The sequence below is a fragment of the Epinephelus fuscoguttatus genome, linkage group LG7, assembly GCF_011397635.1.
Source record: "Epinephelus fuscoguttatus linkage group LG7, E.fuscoguttatus.final_Chr_v1".
Classification (NCBI taxonomy): domain Eukaryota; kingdom Metazoa; phylum Chordata; class Actinopteri; order Perciformes; family Serranidae; genus Epinephelus; species Epinephelus fuscoguttatus.
In genome coordinates, this window is record NC_064758.1 from 42698649 (window position 1) to 42720664 (window position 22016).

Sequence of the window (22016 nt, forward strand, 5' to 3'; positions counted from 1 at the left end):
TCTCTGGATAGCTCAGCTGTTTCCAGACCTACGTTTATACTACCAGTTATTGTCAGTGTGTGTAGTCGTACTGGCTGGCTGCCTGGCTGCAGCGAGGAAGCTAATCCAGTGTGACGAGTCCAAGGAAACTCCTCCTCTGAGAACGCTCTTTAATGGACAGATATGGGTCAGTGCTGCCACATGGACTCACTACAGGAGCTTCAGTAATAGTTGCATGTACACAACTGTCTTTCTTCTTTAGATGGAGGCTGTGGAATCCCCCACAGTAGATAGTTGTTTTAGTTTTTAATTGATCGTGCAGTGACAGCAAAGAGAGCACAAATGAAGGTTTTCTAAAGAGAAACATCCTGTTTTAGCGTCTGGCTGGTAATGCTGCTTGGAAAGAAGAGAAGACATCAACTAATTATAGTTATACATTAGAGGATGGGGTCTCTGTGCTTAATCACTCATTGATATTCCAGTTCGTAAGAGCTTTTCCATTTTCAGTTTGAAACAGCTCTAAATGATTTAGTCTTCTTCCACTGTACATAGAGGGGTGTGTGTGAGTCATGAAAAGAAAATAAAAGATGGATTTTTTTCTCTTTGCAGCATGTTGAGCAAGTGATGACATGAGAGGAAAACACAGAAACTGCACATTACAAAAGGTGTCACCAAATCCTGTAAACAAGAATTACTGAGGCGGCAAAATACCAACTACCAATGCTTTATTTTCTGATCAGGAGAAAAATGGAAAATATAAGAAAAGTTGTCTGTGCCATTTCTACCTTTACACGTCAGGAGTTTATAATATAACAGTGTCTGTGGTAAAATAATGCAGCTCACTGTTGTTACTCTGCATGCCAAACCTTACTTGTAAAAAAAGCTTCTTATTTTAAAGCTGGACGTGTTCAGGACAAAAGATTAGGCTTTATCTACCCCACCCCCGAACGTCCCCACGAACTCAATGACCTCTCAGATGTCCCTGTACGCTGCCTATCCAAACTCTGCTCCCATGATTCCCAGAGCTACAATAGTAGAGACTGTATTCTTCCATTTTCTTTATTCGTGCATTCAATCAAGATAAATTACTCAAATTTCAAGTCTTTGTTATTTGTAAAACAGTTACAGTAGAGCAGCTGTTGGCAATTAAGTTCTTTGGGGTTTTTTGTTTTTTAAGGCTCACTTTAATTTGGCCCCAATCAGACAGAGCACATTTTAGCAACATGCGGCAGCTTTATGTAATTGTTTTCAATGAAAATAGAGCGTTTTGCTCAAAGCTTTTGCATTGCTGATCACCTTGCGTTTTTCCACTCTGGGGCCCGTGAACATGACACATTATTTGCAGCCTCAAATCCATTGTTTTCAATGAAGATTTACGGAAGGCACACCCACAAATGAGAGCAAATACAGTCATGGTGCTCAAGCATTCCCAGGCTTTTGTTTTTTGGGGCGTGATGGCTGTGCCCTGAGATACACATGGTTCAACTTTTGGAAGGCAGTGGCATGCATGTCATGTGGTGAGGTTCAGCCAGTCACAGCCTGCCGGTATCTTTCCTTTGGTTCATAAATATCAGTCTGTAGCAAATGTGGAGGAGAAATTGGTGATTTGAGTGCAAGACTACCCAAAGCTTGTCTCACGTACAATATTTATGCCAAAAAACAATGGCTGGAGGAAGATCAGCTCCAAACTTGGGCTGTCTTGGAAGTAGGCTGTTATGCGGTGTTGGTTATGGTCGCTCAGCAACGTGAGATGCTACCTGTCTCCGTGCCCTTGAAAGTTGGCACAGAGTAGGCATAAGAGTAGAATCCAGCACCCTACCCAGAGATGCGGCATGTGTCCTGGACCCTTTGTGTCTTGCGTTTTTGCATTGTGTCCTGAACGCCTTGAGTTGAAGACACTTCAAATCTGAGCAGAAAATGCGCCCGATGTCATCAGTGTTTTTTTTTACATTGTCCAATCAGATGAATCAAGAGGGCGACTCTCTATGGCGGCAATGACAACAAGCACTAGCATACACGGTTTGCGTGAAGCTAATATAAGCTCACTTTCAACATGGCCCTGAGAAACCTGCAAGACATATCTGAACAAAGTGTCACGTCAAATATTTTCTAAGATTTTACCAAGCATAATTGGCCCGACGATTGATGGCAGTTTGTAAAATGGTGTCAAAACATCCTAAAATAAACCTTAAACCAACCATCATCCAGGCAAAGCTCCTGGACCAGCTGGTGGTGCTCACTGTGATTTCACCTCTTTCTGAGGGTCTCATGTACCCGCATGGATCCGCTCCCATGTATCCAATGTGCAATTTGGGAACAGTCTCTCACCCTCAATTCGAGCCAGAGCAAGTTCCGTCCACCTGTCCATTTGTTATGCAGATTTCAAGGTGCAGAGCTGTGAGTTTACCCCTCAGCAAAATATTAGTTAAGCTAAGGACAGGTGATTTAGTGGTTGTTTAGCAACATTTAAAAAAAAAGACACAGCAAGTTGCATAAAGCGCCGTGTTTGACTGGGGCTTCAACAACAAAAGGTAGTGCTCTGTCTGATCAGGGCCGAACAATACTACTCCAAAATGTATCAAAGGTAGAAGTAGTGTAAACAGTCTTGTATGTCAATGCTCATCCAGAATCTCATTTTTTAATGTATCAAATATTAAATATTATGTCGGTAAAAATCTATTTAGACTATATAAGAAAATATACATAAAGTATAGACACCTATCAGCCACAATGTTAAAACCACTGACAGGTGAAGTGAATATTATTGATCATCTTGTTACAGTACAATATGCTTGGAAACCTTGGGTCCTGGCATTCATGTGGATGCCACTTGACACACCCACCCAAACACCGCTGTACAGCAAGTACCCCCTCATGGCAACAGCTCTCCTTGATGGCAGCACCATCAGGGAGAGCCGTTGGAAAGAGACCCAAGGTAGGGCCTGCTTGGATCAGACTTAGACTGGACTTGGCTTTGACACGTGAAGGCATGGGCACAGGACCTCTGGAGATGTTCATGGTATCTGGCACCAGTGCATTGGCAGCAGATCCTTTGAGTCCCGTGGGTTGTGAGGTGGGGGACATCTAACAGATGCTCACGCAGACTGGGATCTGGGGAACTTGGAGGCCGAGTCAATGCTTTGATCTCTTTGCCATGTCCCTTGGGCCATTCCTGAGCAATTTTAGTGGTGTGGCGTGGTGCATTGTCGTGATGGAGGGGGAGTGCCAATGCCATGTGGGAATGTCCTTGGTCTGCAACAGTGTTTGGTGGTGGTGCATCCACATGAATGCAAGACAGAACATTGCATTGTAACGAGATGATCAATGATCACTTCAGATGTCTGTGGTTTAAATGTTGTGGCTGACCGGTGTATATATATAGACTGTATCTGAAAGGCAAAAGCAACATTTTTATTTTGATTGTATATGTGCGACTGTTTCCTTAGCCTTTGTTTCTGTCTACATTTCTGTCATTTCTCAGCCACTCCTGTTGCTGAGCAGCTCTCATTATTAGCTGCAGCATTTTTTCACTGTCGCGTGTAGCCTGTTGAATTATGCATGGTGTCCCTGCTCAGAGTGAAGGCTGACATGTATGTAAAATAAGCAGAAAATGTGACTTTTGTGTCGCCAGGCTGCTGCTCTCCGCCTGTCACTCCACCTGCCCGTAAAACGATGTGTTCACCTGTCTGTCTTCTTATTTGAGAGTTTTTAAAGCAACAGCAGTCACGAAAAGAGCAGTTTACTGCGTCTGAGCTCCGGTGTCATCGAGGTCTTTGCTCATTCATTAATCTTTTCATTGTTTGCAAGTGTTTGTGTGTGTACGTGTGTGTGTAATAAAAGGCAGTTGTAGCACTCAGGACCTCATTACTGAAAGTGCAGGTCTCTTTAGATGCTGATAACAGCTATAGAAGGGTGTGTGCGTGTGTGTGTGTGTGTGTGTGTGTGTGTGTGTGTGTGTGTGTGTATTTTATATTTATGCTGCTGCTCCAGGCTCAAACCTCAGTCCAAGATAACATGAAGATGTTTTGAGGCTGATTCTGTTATGAGTGAGGCGCTGTGTTTGTATTGAGGCGTGTTCAGGGCCAGTGATCAGAGCTTCTGTCTTGTCAGTGTTATATTTTAAAAAGTTATGGAACATCTTGTGCTTTATGACCCAAGAAGGATAAAAAGACACTGAATTCTTAGAAAGACAGTTTAAGGGAAAAAAAGACAAGTGGTGATGACTGGGATACGTGTTAATGGTTTGTTCTGAAGGTGAAGTGTCCCATAAATCATGTCAATATTGGACGATTCAGTCACTCATATTTGATGTCTAGTGCCCTTTTTGTAGAGATGTAAGGTTGAGGTGGAGGATGGACAAGTTTGCGTCCTTGTGTTAATCTTTTTATCAACCATGACCACAGTCCTTCCTTATTTTTAACCAAGTATTTCAGTTGCCTAACCTTAACCACACCTTAAAGGTCCAGTGTGTAGGATTTAGGGGGCAGCAATAGAATATAATACAACACGTATGTTTTCTTTTGTGTATAATCACCTACAAATAAAATCTGTTGTGTTTTTGTTACCTTAGAAAAACCTGTTTATATCTACATAGGGAACCGGTCACCGTCTACAGAGATTGCCATGTTGCACTGCCATGTTTCTACAGTAGCCCAGACACTAGCTCCTCTTACACTGCCAGATTTTCGGCGAATGTTGGGCCATTTTGCCGGTAAGCTGCGAGCGTTTAGACACACAGAGCTGGATTGGCGAGTTGATCCGAGGCGCCCAATTTTCCGCCTCGTAGGGTAGACATATTGGCGGAACCTTTTTAGTTTAAACAGAGCGAGGCGGCCTTCCCCAACGGGAGGAGCTGTTGATGACGCCACACGTGCGAGCCACTGGCGGTGGATAAACAGGAAACAGCTGATAGCAGGAATTAGCGAGCAGCTAGTAGCAAGAGAGAAATGCAAACCTGACAGACACTGTAAAGATGAGCAACTGGGGAGACAAGGAATTGTGCGCCCTCCTTGTCCTCGCAAACAAAGAGGCCATTAACCATCAGATGACGGGGACGGTTAAGAACGGGCCGACTTACGAGAGAATCGCCGAAGGACTGACCAGCCGCGGCTTCCCTCCCACGTCACTGTTTACGTCACACGCTGAGCTACAAGTTTTGTTACTTGCTCACCCCCCCATTGCCCCGAAAAAGGCGCATTCTGTATAAACAAAAGTAGGTAGGCGGCATTTTGCTGCACTCCCCGATTTTGTTTTTATACTGCCAATGCTGAAAATTACTGATCGGGCTTTCCTGCAAATTTGCACAACTCCTGTCTAAAAAGGACTACTGATTTGTCACATGAAAACTGTGTTATTCAGTGTTTTTACCAGTTTAAATCATCTGGTTCGTCTGTATTGGAGAGGAAGAGACCGGATAATTCAGCTCCTACTTAAAACCTCTCTAACAATAATGAACACATTCAAACATGGAGAAGTATCAGCTGGTTGAAATCTGCAACCCTCACCACAAGACATGACAAAAATCCCCCTAAATCTTACACAGCACCCCTTTAAAGGGTTAAGTTGCCAATTTTCAAACAGCCTTGTATCATAACAGTGTGGGTAAGTACTGTATGTGTCAATGAACTCTGCTAAACTTCCCTCCATTTTACTAGCATCCAGAACTCCTTGCTTCTCTCTCAGCTCATATCAGATCTCCAGACTTTCCCTGGCTCTAGGGTGGTTGTCCAAAAGAACTACAGTACTTTCTTTTTTTGCATGCCTGCACAGACACAGTCTGTGTCTGAGTCTAGAAGTGGATGAAGAGAAACACGCTCCTCTCTTTATCTCTCAAATGAAGACCAAACTCAGATTAAATGATTAAATAAGCAGTGCTGATTAAATAAGAACATAGATTCTGTTACCGCACTGCATTTTTCTTGTCTAAAATGTTTTCAAAAACATATTTTAGCTTGCTGTAATTGAAGATCATTGACCAGTTGGTTGCCATTTTTTTCCTGTGATAAAACAGCCAAGCTCGCATTACATCACCCACAATGGGAGCGTTAATTGTTCTGGCAAGGCGCAGTGCATTCTGGTAGTTTTAGGTTTTCTACCTCTTGAGCAAAAGCAAGGCCACAGCCTTTCTCTCGTTTTCTCTGGTCATGTAGCACCAATTTAAAAAGTGTTTGTGTCTTTCTACTGCATGAATAGACCATCTTTCCAGCTGTAAAATAATTCTTTACTCAGAGTTTATTTGCTTTAAACATGATCGGTCCCTGATCATAACCATAACCATAGTTGCCATGTGCAAATACCATAATATAAAAGTAAGAGTTTCAAAAAATGTTGGCATTGCATGTAAAAGCTTTAGTGTTTTTACCTGTCCACGTTTATTCGCCACAAACAGCCAATTAAACAACTGCACATACTGTCTGTCAACCTCAGCTGATAACTGCCTCATAGTATGATTTGTGTGACAGTTCATACTGGGAATTATCTCACAACTTCAGGTACTCTCATCGAATTTTTTCTTTTACATTCTTGAAATAATGTCCGACAGCTTCAGGATGAGCACTAATTTTTGGCTCAACTGTAAACACTTAACACGCATAAACACTTCTCCACCTCAGTTTCTTTCGTCTGTTTGTTTGTGCCCACTTGTGTCTTTCCATTTTCTTACATCACCTCTAAAAGTCCCGTCATGTTCAGTGTGAACACAACTTTAGAGGTGTATACTTTTTCATACAGAGAGAGGCCCAGCATCTGTCAATCCCCTGCTGATCTAGAAGTGGTGAGATCTGTTTCATAAAAGCTTTCCCGCTCAGCTTTTGGAAGCTCTCAACTGGCGAAAAAATCCTGTATCCCGTGGGGAGTGTTGCATTTTTTGAACACAGAAAAAATTTGTGAGGTGGAAGGAAGACAGCGCAGAGTTTAGAGGAAAAACATCTCGGTGTGATGTGCCTGCTACCAGCGAGGCCCGCAGGTGCTGCACACTGAGCAGCAGTTGGCATGTTGTGTTTGATTTGTCTGCCTGCCGCTTCTCCGCCTCGTGTTTCTTGTTTCCTCTGATGTTTGGGTTAAACCGGCGGAGCAGCTGTCATGGCTGCACCCGTGGATGCTGACTCTGACAAAGCGGAGAATAGAGAGATTAAAAATGGCTCAAAACTGTTCCATTGATGAGAAAGCAGCTTGAGGTGGATTTATCTTCTATTAGAAACCAGAGTATTGATTTAGTCTTTACTTTTTCTAGGAATTCTTCTTTGGTTGTCTCATTCGACTTGTGTCAACTTCATTTTCTCTTTTCTTGGTGTTGATGTATTTTCGACACCTCTGCCAGAGAGGAAACATCTTTATTTTCAACACTTCCTCTGTCATCATCCACACACTCGTCCACATGTCAATAAATGCCTTCTGGTGTTCATTTACACTTGTAGTGTAGAAAGAGAAGCAGAAATTTCCCAAGTGATATTAGGCACAAAGGAAAGACAATATTTGTGTCCGTGTGAGACGATTTGTAAGCTTGATGTTGTCTCTGCATGATATCGATCCATGCAGACAAGACTCGGCTCAGAAATGATGCTTTATTCTTGCAATAAATCTTATAGATTTGTCAGTCACTGTGTTCTGTGGTTTGAAGTTAACGTTGCTTGCGATGGTTTGAAATTGTACATCTGCCAGTAGATGTTGTAAAAGATCAAATCAAGGATGCAAGTATCCAATTCGTAAAATATTTTTGAATATAGATAAAAAAGAACCAGTAAATTCTGTCAGTGATCAAAGTGTTGTTGCACCCACCTGTTTGCTGCAACAACTTATAACATTAAATGCACTGCTTAGTGTTTTTCTCTTCATTCAAACCTAAATAACTAACTGCAGTCTTTCCCTTTAAATAGACATGATGTTATTCTGGTGATTAAAGTTGCCTAGAGAGGATTTCTCTGTGGATCAGTTGCAAGCTAAATGCCTGAAATATATAATACTGCTAATCTTATCTGATTGTGTAATTCACGTGTCTCGATCTGTCGAAACGTAGCTTGTCTAATACACTATTACTATGCTCGTATGCAGATATGCATAACTGATGTTCCTGTTCTGTCTCTTCTGCTCAGGATGACAGTTCACTGAGCAGCGAGGAGGAGGCAGAGATGAGCGAGCCCACATGGCTAGCAGCTGATCTGGGAGCAGCGTCCGACCTGAGCCCGCCGAGCCGAGGAGAGAGGATGCGCCACAGTCCCCAGAACACACACAGCAAGGAGGATGACGGTAAGGACAAGAAGGATGTTAGCTCAAGAGTGGTGTGCTCTTCATTTGCTGTGACGTGAAAATATTGTTCTAAAGAGCAGATTTGCAGATTTGAAGGTGGAAATCTGCTGGATTGAAAAAATTAGCTCAAGCTGCAGGTTTGGAGGAGATGATTTAAAAAGATATTTTCTTTATACTTTTTTAATTAAATGAAATAGAGGAGAGACTCCCAGTAGGAACGATTTAAAGTCCTCCCGCTTTAAGTACAGTCCCCAATGACTGTGTTTATTTCCTTTCATTTACCCTGCGATACAGAGAGATGGTGTGTTATAATACAACCGGAGTTGCGTCCTTGTAACTTCCACGTGGCCTTGTGCAGCTGCTGTGTTTCTGTTCTTGCATTAATTACGGTGATTGTGAAGGCGAGACAGGTTGCAGCGGAGATGGCTTTGCTTGATGTGTGTTACTGAAAAGCAGCAGATTACTGACCCTGACAACACAAACAGCCCAACAGTCAGACCAATCACAGCTCTCGCTGTCTCCACATAGTGTCTGTGTAGCCGCCGCAGCTCCAACATGTACTGTAGGTACATATGAGGAGGTCCGCAGCAGAGCTACAGCACCATTAAGCTGTAATTTTGTCAGCAGTAGCTGCTCTCGTCGATTTATGGTCATTAGACCTGAATGGCATAATGATTTTATATAATTATAATTATATTCAGGCGTTGCTGTTGATTTTAACATTGGTTGCTGTGTGTTACACTTTTAGAACTGCTCCTTTGACTCACTTCTGCACTCAAGACCTGCAACCAATCAAAGCAACAAAACGTGATGGTGCACAAAGTGTGAACAGACTACAGCATGCAGAGATGAGCTGTGATGGCACTGCATCAGTATGTCTGGGAACAAGTGTTGTCGTTTTGCCATCAGAATTTAAAAATAGAGCTTCATTAGGAAATTCTACATCAGCAGCAGCCATCTTGGTTGTTGTTGAAATTCTCTCAACAGTGCGCCTCTTTACTAAGCTAACTTTATATTCGCTGTAGTGTCCCCAGCATGATGATGCACAAGCCAAGCATGACATCATCACTTATTTTGCATACTGTATCCTACTGCCTACTATCCAGGCCGCCCACAAATCTGTCTGACTAGCAGAGGGACCTGACGCAGCTGTCAGAGCAGACACAACCTGAACTTGCAGATTCGTCTAGCATTTTGAGGAATGTCTTCCAGGATTGTGGAAACTGAATTCTACAGATAGGCCCCGTCACAAACGTACAGTACAAGCAGCAGATTGTGTGTGTGTGTGTGTGTGTGTGTGTGTGTGGTTTTTTAAAACAAATGCACATTCAGTTGATCAGATGCTGATTTTTCAGCCTTTTCACAGCAGAGATCAGAGCAGACGTTCTGATCTTTGACCAAAGGATTGTCTGTCAGAAATAAAACTGACCAAGATCCTTGACCATGTTATAAAAGCTCTGCTCTACTGGAGGTTTGTTTTCTTTCTTTCTTTCTTTCTTTCTTTCTTTCTTTCTTTCTTTCTTTCTTTCTTTCTCATCACACTAAACTGTCACTCTTGCTCTTCTCCTCTCTGCCTCCCCTATGTCCTTTTGTTTCTCTCTCCTCCCACCTTGCTTGCTTTCCTACCTGCCTGTCACTCTCCTCCCTTTCTCTCCAGCTTCCCCCCACACATACATTATTTCTCTTTTACTTTTCCTCTCTTTCTGCCTCTCTCTCTCTCTCTCTCTCTCTCTCTGCACTGAAAGGCTTCCTGTGGTGAGGAGTGCTCACTTTGAAGACAACAGTATTGTTTCATAATGCTACAAGGATACAGCAATTAGCTGCTGTCGTAACAAGTGGGCTGTGTGTATATTTGTGTGTGTGTGTGTGTGTGTGTGTGTGAGACCTTGCCCATGCATATTTGAATGGCACTGTAATGCACTGTACCCAGCACTGAGTGTGTGTGTGTGTGTGTGTGTGTGTGTGTGTGTTGTGCTTTTTTTTTTTTTTTTTTAATAAAACCACCCCTTTAAGCTGCTACTGTGCAGAGACAGTAAGGCAGTAGTGAAACAGGCCCAGGTGTGTGTGTGTGTGTGTGTGTGTGTGTGTGTGTTGATGTGAGTGGGGTTGACGGTTCGGTGGCAGGCGGGAGTAAGTGCTCCAACCGATCTCCATCAGGATCTTTCTTTCTCTGCCAGATGACAAAAGAAGAAAAGAAGGAATTAGGGGACAAGGAAAGGTGTTAGCGGTGGAGGCGGTAAAATTCAAAGGAGACGTAAAGAAGGGATTTGTAGCTCTGTAGCGCAATCTCTGTGTAAAAAGGGCTTTAGTTTCAGCTGATTATACACTAATAAAAACCTTAAACATATCAATTTATATATTTATTATACTCCTAAAATATCTGTGGGGAGACTTAAAACATATGTGATTGTGTTTAGTATCTTAACAGAGAGTTTAATGTCCTTTTCATGCTTTTATTTAATTTCTAGTAAAGCTGCACCTAATAATTATTGTCATTATCAATTATTCTGCAGATTTTGTTAATCAGGGCCTAGTCTCGCTCACCAGACCTTTCTCAAGAAAAGAAAGGTCTGGCTGGGCCGACTCTCACTTTGAGATTGGAGAAAAAAACGCCCCGGCTGCTTGTACTTCTTTCAACCAATCACAATCATTCTGGGCGGTGCCACAGCAATGATGCGCTTGCAAAAATATTGCCGGGGGGAAACAGGTTTTGGTGTAACACGCCCACAAAAATATCGCCTACAGGACGTGAACTATGGCAGAAAAATGGCTACATCCCCGCAAGATCAAACACCCTAAAAGTTAGTAAAGGACGTGTTGAAAACTGCAACACAACCGGAGGTGGTAGGGCGGGACTTCAGCGGGTGGCTCGTTCCGCCCAATGAGAGGCTGATCTCTGCAGCGAACTTCCGCCCACTCAGACTAATCAGGGCCCATCTCAGCTCCCCACGTGATGTGTTTAAATGTCTTGTGTTGTTTGACCAGTGTTCAAAACCCAAAGACATTCAGTTTACAATGATAAAAAAAAAAAACTGTGAAAAGAACATGACATAAATGCTGCATTAGCGCAGTAAGTGACTGACTGAAGACAGATCAAGTGTGGAAGAAAACTGCAAAAAAATGTTGTTGTTTTTTAATATGAAAATGCCATCAGTCACTGGTAAAGGGTAATCAGGTGTATTTGATCGTTTCAGAGAAGCGAAATGGAAAATAAAAAGAGACTGATGGAGGCAAAACCACATGAATGAGGTGTGGAAGGAACAGAGGGAGGGAGAGATAAGGGGGTTTGCTGGGGGGAGGAAAAAAGCTTATAAAAGACGCTGAAAGAAAGAAACTGGCATGAGATAAGATGGTTGGAGATGGCACCATGGGAAGGTGGAGAGACGGTGAAGGGCAGCTGGAGGGAGTGAGCTCAGTGTGTGTGTGTGTGTGTGTGTGTGTGACTACAGTCGGTGGCAGAGTGTATAAGGCCTTGTCATTAAAAGGTCACTCTGTTCCCTACACCTCATATGGAAGCCAGAGGAGGGTTGTAGGCGTCCAAATGCCACACCACTCAGAGGAGCTGAGAGACAGAGTTGAAGTGCCTTTCCTGTTCAATTAGACTCCAATCCAAGGAAACGGGCAGGCAGCAGAGCCTCCTGTTATTTCTCTAATGTACAGGAGTGTTAGTTATGTATGAAACACTTGGGTTGGGTCACCTGGCCAGATAGATGGAGGGGAAATGTTCATGGTTCCTGTGGGTCTTGAAATGTGTGTGGATTTGTGAAAAATTCAACAAGGCCGTACCGTTTTTTTTTTTGAAAATGAAAACATGTCCTTGAAAGCAGCTCACACCCTGAGGAAAGCCCTGCCTCAGATTTTTGTTGGTGATTGCTCTCCCCTTTGATTAAAACATGAGCGTCTGTGATGTCCAGTTCAGATCAATGTTAAAATGAGTGTGCTAAGCCTTCATGGTCCCGGTTAGTTTAATTTCTGCAGTGCTTTGCAATTACCGCAGCCATGTTTCCTCCCCCCCTTCAGCTCTGAAAAGGTGTCTAAGAGCAGTGCTGGTCATAACATCTGCTGTTGCTATGCAACTTTATAAGACCTTTTTGAAGTACTGCACTCCTTAAAGAAAAAGCTGAAATATTTTTAACTTCTCTTACTGGGCTCTCTCAGCACTGAAAGCCCACTAAACTCTCAGCGCTGCGGGGAACTCGCAGCAGCAGCAGCTCTTTCCTCTGACAGCGAGGAGCTGCTTCGGTTTGAACATGCAGCCAAAGAGCTTGTGGTTGATGTGACTCCCAGAGTTAATATCAGGTGGGTGTTTTCCTAACCAGCAAGCTGTCAGGGCTTTTAACTGGAGTAGGCAGCTAATTTCAGCAGAGCAGATGGTCTGCACAAACACGCCCATGTCCAGCTCAGACGCAGCTAGTAAATCACTTTTAAGAGCTCCCAACCGCCACCTTGCTTTTCTTCTTCTCTGTGTCACTCAGCAGTGACAGCGAGTGAAATGAAAAGCTCTTACTGTATGATGGTTCACACTGGCAGGTTGAAAACTTGTGGCTCACAACCAGTGTTGTGCAAGTTACTCGAGATTATCAAGCAGTTACAGTGACTAGTTCCTTCTTTTTAAAGTAATTGAATTACCTCACCAATTAACTTCATATTTAAAGTACTTAATTACTGGGGAAAGTAACTTTTGAAGGGCTGTACTTGACTCAGAATAATGTCAGTGGAAAAATGTTGAAGTCAAATGGGGTTCAGCAGGATATTCAGTGTGACAGTGGCCATTGTGTAATCACAGTAAACTTCCTAACAGTGCTAATGACGGATAGGATATGTGCAACAACAATTTTTGCCAACGCTAGACTTCAAAAAAAGCCAGAGACTGTGCCCTAATAAATACCTGTGGGTGTGAATTCAACATCTTCAAGCAGAAGAGAGAAGATCTCTGAGCCTTACGGTGGAATGTATTGCCCTGTCTGTGCTGCTGCATTAAAAAAAATGACTTGAAGCAATCAGGAACAGGAATCTCTGAGAATCTCAGACTTTCAAGGGGCAGCCCTAAACTTTTGCATTACTTTTAAATATCTGCTTCAATTCTCTTATTAGAGGAACGGTGTGTAAGATTTTGGGAGATTTGCTGGCATCTAGTGGTTAGGATTGAAGATTGCAACCAGCTGAAACTTCTACGAATTCCTAAATGTTCATTGTTCAGGAGATATTTAGCAGTAGCTGTGTTATCCGCAGAGGTCTCTTCCTCCCCCCCAAAAAATAAAAAAAATAAAAAACGAAATAGGCGATTAAAACTGATAAAACATTGAATTAAGCAGTTGCACATTTAAAAAAAAAAAAAAAAAATGTTGTTTTTCCAACACTGCTTGTCGCTGAGGGGCTTCTGATGACGGTGGCCGATGCGAAAACGTTAGTGTTTGGGTTGTCAGTTCTGGGCTTCTGTAGAAACATGGCGGTGCAATATGGTGATCTCCGTAGATGAGGACCCGCTTATCTTATTATATTCCATTTTTGCCAATATATCAAGTAACGCAAGTCAGTTTTTTGTACTTTTTCTTTACTGTATAACTTTATCTATAAGATATTAGACACCCAGTAATGTCATTTAATATATTTTATTCCTTTCTTTGTAAACAAATCATCACCCAACAACCGTAGGACTCTAACCCACAGCAACATATTGTCATGTATATTTCATTTTGCCGTCCTGCCATTCCATCAGATTGTTTTTTTTTTCACATGCCATACTAAAGGTGTTGTCCATCTGCCATCTAACATCTGCCGTCTGCCTGTATCCATGTGAATACGGTCTAATGCAGATTGATTAATTCACATCATTCATTGCACCTCCACAACGTTGAGTAATGTTAGATCATAATCTGAAAAAGAAATAGATCTGAGGAATAGGCTTCATATGTCTGTTGTGATCAAGACAAAAATACAAAGGAACAATTAAATTTCAGTTACTACAATGTTTAATTTGGAAAAAAGTAATTAGTTGCATTTCTAGTTACCACCAAAAGTAGTGGAACAACACTACTTCAAACCTCCAAAACTGCTCACAGCCGACTAATAAGTCCAGGAAGAACTGCTGTCAAAAGTAGCATAAAAGAGCCCCACACAGTACATTTACATGACGTTAGAGAAAAAAACATTTATTTTACTCGTCCAACTAAAACAGGAGTTTTAAAAAGAATGTGAACATGTTAGCCCGGCTGAAATCGTATTAAATTGAATTTCTCAAAGTCAGACTTACACACCCAGATAATGTGATTGGTAGTCGAATTACCCTTCAGTCAATCAGACCCAAACTGACCAAGGGGCTCTTAGCATGCTCCACTGTTTCCGCCCCGAGATTTGACCAGGAAGTCAAAAAGCAGTAAATGCGTAACAGAAGAAGAAGCTAGTAACAACATGGTGAAATCTACATCCAGAACCGTGCATTTTTTGACGGACGTAAATGAACAGAGCTGTAAAGTTGTCCACCATGGTACCAGTTTGCTGCTAGCTAACCGTAGCTAACGTGTTTGTTGATTGTTGGGTCTGTGACGTAATATGTAAGTGTGTCAGCAAACTTTGACTTAACACACCTGAATCTGTGTTTGACATGAGACTGAAAATGGCTCGTGTCACAGATTTAATGTGATTTGAGAATGTCAGTTACTGCAATTCATGAGCTGCATTTTGTCATAAATAAGAAACCAGTTTCAGTGTTTGTTTTTTCGTAATTTTGAAACTGGTACAGTCGTGTCTGTGATCCCTGGTTGTTGAGGTTGGTCAATCAATCCATCATCGTAGCATCACAGGGGAAAGGATCGTTGCCTTCTTCATTCCTGAAAGCCTTTCCCTCTGAAAGATATGTGGTTTTCATCCGACAGCTGCAAAATGAAGTGCCAGTGGCAAACCAGTGTGCTGCAGCAAAGCTAACCTTGAGTCGAGCTGTCACTGTGAATTTATTCAGCGAATGCTATAGGACCCAACCTTGGACAGAGCTCATACTGGTGGTGGGCTGGGGGCTGGGTCACCAGATCTCCTTGCACTTGCAATAGAATCTTTTCATGACACTTATAGTCTTCAGCTTTGTGAGAGGGCTGCGTATGCATGTGTGAAAGAGTGTGCGTGCACTCCATGACTCTCCACATCACTCTGGCTCCGCGCTCTGGAGAAATGGCCCCTCCACTGCCTCTCAATCCTGGGTAGCGAGCACCTCCACCCCAACCCCCCAGGCTCCAGAGAGACATCCACACCAGATCCCCTTTGTACTTCTCACCTGCCCGCCTGAGAGGCTCCTGTCTGCTGTACGGCAGAGAAGAGTGCCGGGCCTCCTTTCCTGGAGCCTCTTGCTCTCTAGAAAAGGGGTAGTGATGGAGAGGGCTTGTCAGAAGATGGAGCACATTACAGCTCCTCTCCACAGGGGATAAACTGAAGAGAGGGAGGCAAGAGGATGGAGAGTGGTAGGGAAATGGAGAAAGGACGAAAGGGAGGATGGGAATGACGTCGTCAAGGAAGGAGAAAGAGGAGGAGGAGATGAGTGAAGCAAGGGGAACAAGATGGCGGGTGATAGATAGACCAATATATTGATCTGCCGACACACTGAGCTTGACATTGTCTGTGACCACTGATATTATAGATGTTCCAGGAAAACTTGTCTTCTCTCGTTCTTTCTAATGGAGGAGTGACAAGGGGAGATGGAAGGAGAGGGAAAGAGACAGTGGGTCAAACAGATTAGAGGACTCTCTTCCTGGCATCCCTGCATGCCTCTCATCTCCTGTCTTCCCCTCCCTCCATCTCTATCCATCTATCATTTAACAAGCTAGCTTTCAGCACTTCTCTCTGTATTCTGAATGTGTCCAGATCAGATACAGGTCTCTGAAAATCCCTTTGTGCAAGCTGAAACAGAAATGTACTTTTTCTTAAGCCTCAGGTAAATGTTTCACTCTTTCATCCACACCGCCACTTAGTTTTCTCCCTCTCACATGCACATCATTATCTCAGTGGTATTTAGAATTCTTCACTTAGCAGATTGTGTAAATTGTGTCCCATTTACAATAAGCCGGATCATCTCTATTACAAAAAGAGTGAAATATGTGGGATCTGGTGGTATTATATGGAATACTGAGACATGCGCACAGCTAATCCCAAATAAGACCTAAACCTGAATCGCAGATGTTCACAGTGTGTGTGAGTGGCACAAGAAAAGAACATTTTCACCCAGTGTTTTATTTTATCCATATTTATCAGAAGCATTGACAGATATTTGATATAATGCTGAGAGTGGAATGATCAAGTATTGATCTTATTATAATAACGATAAGCAGGCAGCGTATGAGGAGAGGTAGGCTCATTTGCAGGCGTTCCTCAAGGCCTAGTTCCGGGTCCTCTGATGATCCTTACACATCGTCTAACCAGCATTATTTTACAGATACAACATTAATTTTCTTCGGGTTGTCCCCTGAAGGTCAATGAATCGAAACATCAGACAGAGACAATTTGGCTAACTTAGATTCTGAGGTTTTTTTTTTTGTTAGTTGGTGCACAGTGTACTTTCAGGGATGTTTCTCTCCCAGTGAGCACGCCACTCTCCAGACCCAGGGAGAGTCTGAGTGTGACGGGGTTCCCAGTCAGGCTCTATCTTTTACCTTCTGCTTGGAAGTGGTGAATATACACAGTAGCTTACAGCAACATGGTACAGTTTCGAGTTTCATTTTGACATCTAGTGTTGGCAAATAATGATGCACATTTTTGATCCGTCGTTAACATAGTTAGCACACATTATCTCAGACGGCTAACTTGGCTTGTTTACCATATTCTGTGAAGATTACTGTCACCCTGAACATCGTGCTGAACAATACTCATATTGAACATTCATTCATTCATTCATTCATTCATTCATTTTCTATAACCACTTATCTTGTTGGGGGGTCAAGGAGCCTATCCCAGCTGACACTGGGTGAGAGGCAGGGTTCACCCTGGACAGGTCACCAGACTATCACAGGGCTGACACATAGAGACAGACAACCATTCACACTCACATTCACACCTATGGAAAATTTAGAGTCACCAGTTAACCTGCATGTCTTTGGTCTGTGGGAGGAAGCTGGAGCACCTGGAGAAAACCCACGCTGACACAGAGAGAACATGCAAATTTTGAACCAGGAACGCTAATGCTGCGAGGCGACAATGCTAACAACTGCAACAGCCAAATCCAATTTGACTGACATAATTCTGAGTCGAGTGCAGCCTTAAAGTTCCATCATAGTGCTTAAGACACGGTCATTTGCAGTTGAGGCCCATAAATCTGCAGATCTTTTCTCTGTAGATGACATTTACATAATATACATTCAAAACTCTCTGCAATAACAGATAAAGCAGTAGCAACACCTCCAACAGCGCTGGGCAAAATCAGAACACACTACCTACAGTAAACGCTGTGTACTTTGAGACAGTTTAAATTTGTCTGTTGTCTCACTCACTCTGTGGGTTGTATTTCGCTAATAATTGGAATATTATTGGAAATATTTTTTATCAAATATAAAGTAACTTGGTCACTAGGTTAACTGGATTATCCCACAACAGTCATATCTGTGCTATTATTGTATTCATAACAGTTTCTCAATTGGCTTTCCAGAAGATTTTGAGTGTCATAATACATATGCATATAGCCAAAATTTGTGACATGCTCTCCTGAACTGACAGTGAGAAATTCTTCTTGTCTAGCATCAGTTAGATTGTATTATTGCAAACACTGCTGCTAAAATATTTTCATGAAGGAGGAGAGGATAACATTAGTTAAGCTCCGTTTTGGATTTGCGTTATGTTGGGAAACAGGAGCGCATTTTCTTTTTACAAGAAGTTACTCCCAAATCTTGTATTTGTATTTGTGATGTTTATTTTTCAGTGTTATAAATAGGGTGACAAAGTGTCAGAGAAGTATTCACAGAGACAGGCAGACATCACTTTAACAGGTAAACAGTCAGGCAAACGGTAGTGCAGATGGACAAGCAGGCAGCGGTCAGGCGGAGATGCTGTCAGGTGAACAGTCAGCCAAACAGGCAGAAATTCAGCCAGGCTCCAGTCGATAAAGACGGAGAGGGAGGAGGGTTTACCTCCCTGCATGCATCACTCTCCCCTCAGGGACAGAGCCACAGTCACACACACACACACACACGCACACATCCCTGCACCTAATGATGCTGGCGTACACACACATACCCACAGTAGGAAGCTGCACATCTAGAAATCTTTGTCAGTCACACAAACACGTGCATGCATGTACGTATATACAGTGTGTGTATACAGCATATATACACAGTAAACACACACACACGTTGGTGCTGTAGGCCAGTTGCCCACATGGTCTAATGTGTTAGAGCGGTGCAGCAGAGGAAAGTAGGGCAATGGGAAACAAACGACAGGATGACTTTGATCCCCCTCCTCCTCCGTTCCTCATCCTCCCCCATCCCCCTCACCCCTGCTACCCAAAGCTGAGTGGGGAAGGGATGGGATGAAGAGAAGAGGGGCAGCAAAGAGGGAGAGGGTCTGAACTGCAGGATGGATGGAGGAATGGAGGTCAGGCTGAATTAGAAAGAGAGGAGAGGAGGGAGCATTGGATTAAATCATCCTCTCCATCTCCGTCACTGGTAAACTGGATGCCGCTGGATGGAGGCCAGCACACTGAGACCAGGATCATTTCAGCCTGACGCTAAAACCACAGCGTAGTCTTTCTTCAGGAGTATCACTGAAAAAATTACTTGTCTGCGTTATTTGTCGGCAGCTCAGTATCCATATGAGATATGTTCATAATGGACGATTCTGCAGCGCTTGATTTCCACTCACTGTCAAAGTTCAGTGCCAGTGCAGGAAGCAGTTTGCTGTTTATTTAGAAAGGTGGAAAGAAAAGGTGTGGAGGCCGAGATGGAGGAGGGGCGAGGCAGTGTGTCAGACTTTCTGGAGTCCAACAATTAAAATGTTGTTGTTGTTTATACTATAGTGAAGTTGCCATAACCACAATCTTATGGTTAACATAAACTGAGGCTGTGCAGAATAGTATCAGATCAGTGTTTTGTCTGTTGATGTGGTTGTTAAGGATATTTTCCATCTGACCTAACCTTGAGTGACGACATTTGTCTTGTTTGTGCCATAGTGCCATAGTCCTCCGCATCAATGGATTCCAGCCTTTTTGGATTAGCGTTCTACCACGTGACATTAGATTCTGAACAAAGAGTGGTGTTTCCTTCTCAGATGGTTTCATTTAAATCGTTTTTACAGGCCTAAAGAGGTTAAATTATTTCAGTGTTTCACCATTAAACACAAGAGAAATCCAAGTCTGGAAAAGAAGCAATTTGTTTGTGATGTTTTTTTCTTCTATTGATTTATCATGTGACACCTTCAGAGGTCTTAACCCCCAAGTTGACAACCATTGGTCTGGTTCACAACCTGAAAATTGAACAACCTGATCAATTGGATGTGTCACATTTGTGTTATTGTGTACCAACCAAATAAAAAAAAAAGTATCAGTGTAAAAATAAATCAGTAATAAAAACACACTGTAATTGGCTGATCACTGTGATCACTGTGATAGCACCAATGAGTAAGCAGCTTCATTGTGAGCTGCAAAACTCCCTCAGTGTTTTTATCTGTGTTAGCACCACTAGCCATGCTAACAGTGCCAACGGTGCTAACAGAGCTAACAGTGATAACATAGTGAATAACGCTAACTGGGGTTTATGGCTAGAAATTAAGCTGCTCCCTCACTGGGATGACCTGGGAGGAGAGACGAGGGTGGACATATTTCCACAGTAGAGCTGTAGGGTCGAGATGGTGTTACTAGCAGGAATCAACCTAAAGACTAACATGTTTAGCCAGTCAAAAATATTGTCAGTGGTTAACGGTTTGCCGTTGACATCCACAGATATGACGCAGCTGCCATACAGAGCTGCCTTTGACTGATCTGAAGTGTGAAATCAAATTAACTGAAGGTACAATCCCTTAAACAAGTGAAATTAAAAAAAATCTGCCTTGTAGAGGAAACCAGTGAAATACAGCACTGATGACCAGATGCTGAAATTAATTAAAAGAACAAAGGCAGCTGTGATATTTCACATCAGTGTGTGCAGTGGGGAGTGATAATATTTTGTAACTGAGATGGCATCATTCTGGATCTGTGAACTCACCTGACTAACACATACAAGCCAGTTCATTTGGTTAAATTAATTTACTTCACACCATGTACAGCACACACACTAATTAATCTGTCAGCGAAAATCTGATTGTTCCTGTCCCTCGGAGTGTTTCATGCATATTAACTGACATGTTCAAGTAGCTTATCAGACTCTTGTAAAACAGTGTGCGCTGATGATGACTTTGATCGGCTCTCTGTGAGGTTTTGAAAACAGAAAGTGTCACGCTACTGAGAGACACCTCGGATACAAGCATCCGCGTGCCACTGAACTTTAAAATAAAACAGTGTGTCTTATGAATATTTCTCATGTAAATGCCTTTAGCATTGTTTCCCGAGCAGCACACACACACACACGCACACACAGTTTGAGGTCATTGTGGTGTCAGCCTGCTGGAGGACCAGTGGCCAACTTAATGGAAGTAGCATTAAAAATGCACAGAAGCATTAACATGTGACATTTCTGTTTGATTTTGGGGGGTTTAAATGCTGTGGGTGTGTTTGTGTGCTCTTTGCATGATCACAGTAGTCGTTTGTGTGTTTTACATATGCACATTCATTATTTCCTATATGTTTGCGTGTGTAGCATCATGTTTTTACATGAGGCCGCATCTCATCTGGCTGCATAACTGTCCAATGTATGTTTGTATATGCTCTTAAGTCTCTCATCACATATGCAACTCTATGTGTGTGTGTGTGTGTGTGTGTGGGTGTGTGTGTGTGTGTGTGTGTTGGTGAGATGCTCTCCACTGAGCGGGGTACAGGAGCTGCTTAATTATTAACACCCTCCACCCCCCACAAGACTCAAACTCAAATAAGAAGCTATGCAATTAATATTACAAACCCTTTATACTGCTGCTCAACAGTTACACACACACACACACACACACACACACACACACACACACACACACACACACAGTGGTAACTAGCCCAACAATTAGTTTGGCTTACAGGAGCGAGCACCAGCTGAGATTGAGTACAACCTGTTGACATATTTATATTGTCTGTATTGTGCGTGTGTGTGTGTGTGTGTGTGTACATGCACACATGCAGACACTTATGTCCAGTTATGTGTGTGTAGCGTGCATGTGTTTGTTTGCCTGCACCATGATGTGCAGTATAGTGTGTATCTTTCACATTCTGTAAGTTGTGTGTATCCCATGTGTGTGCGTGTGTGTGTGTGTCTGGTAAGTGCAATTAGCCGGTTGACTTGGAGCAGAGTGCAGTAGCCTCCCGCCTGGCTGTAATGAGGTCTGGAGCTGTGAGAGACTGAAACCTCTGCAGCCTTTCACACAAGTGTCTGACTGAACTGGATAAGCTCTCAAATCAGCATGAACGCTGCCTTTTCCCTGAGTATCAGATGCTCAGCGGTGTAGTGCAAGTATAAAAGGAAAAAGTACAGCAGGCTAAATCAGCCAATTGGCCATGTAACTGTGTCCATGCTGTTGTACTTTGCAAAAATGACCTGATGCCAATTTTTTCAGCAGCAGTTGCAATTTTCTAACCACTTACTGTACTATTACTTTGACTCTCTCAGCCTGAACGCTGATCCCAGCTCAGAGCAACAAGTTCACACCACTGAGCTGTGGATTCTTGGAAAGTAGAAATTGCTAAT

General features: G+C 42.8%; 1 protein-coding gene across 2 annotated transcripts in view; it reads left to right on the top strand.

Annotated features, from left to right (window-relative positions):
- Positions 1–22016, top strand: part of LOC125891275 (nucleolar protein 4-like) — a 253944-nt gene that overhangs the window by 137651 nt on the left and 94277 nt on the right. For both annotated transcript variants that reach the window (XM_049580405.1, XM_049580406.1), the window contains one exon: positions 8070–8223. In XM_049580405.1, coding sequence (XP_049436362.1) covers positions 8070–8223 — 154 coding nt within the window. The remainder of the gene's footprint in view (positions 1–8069; positions 8224–22016) is intronic.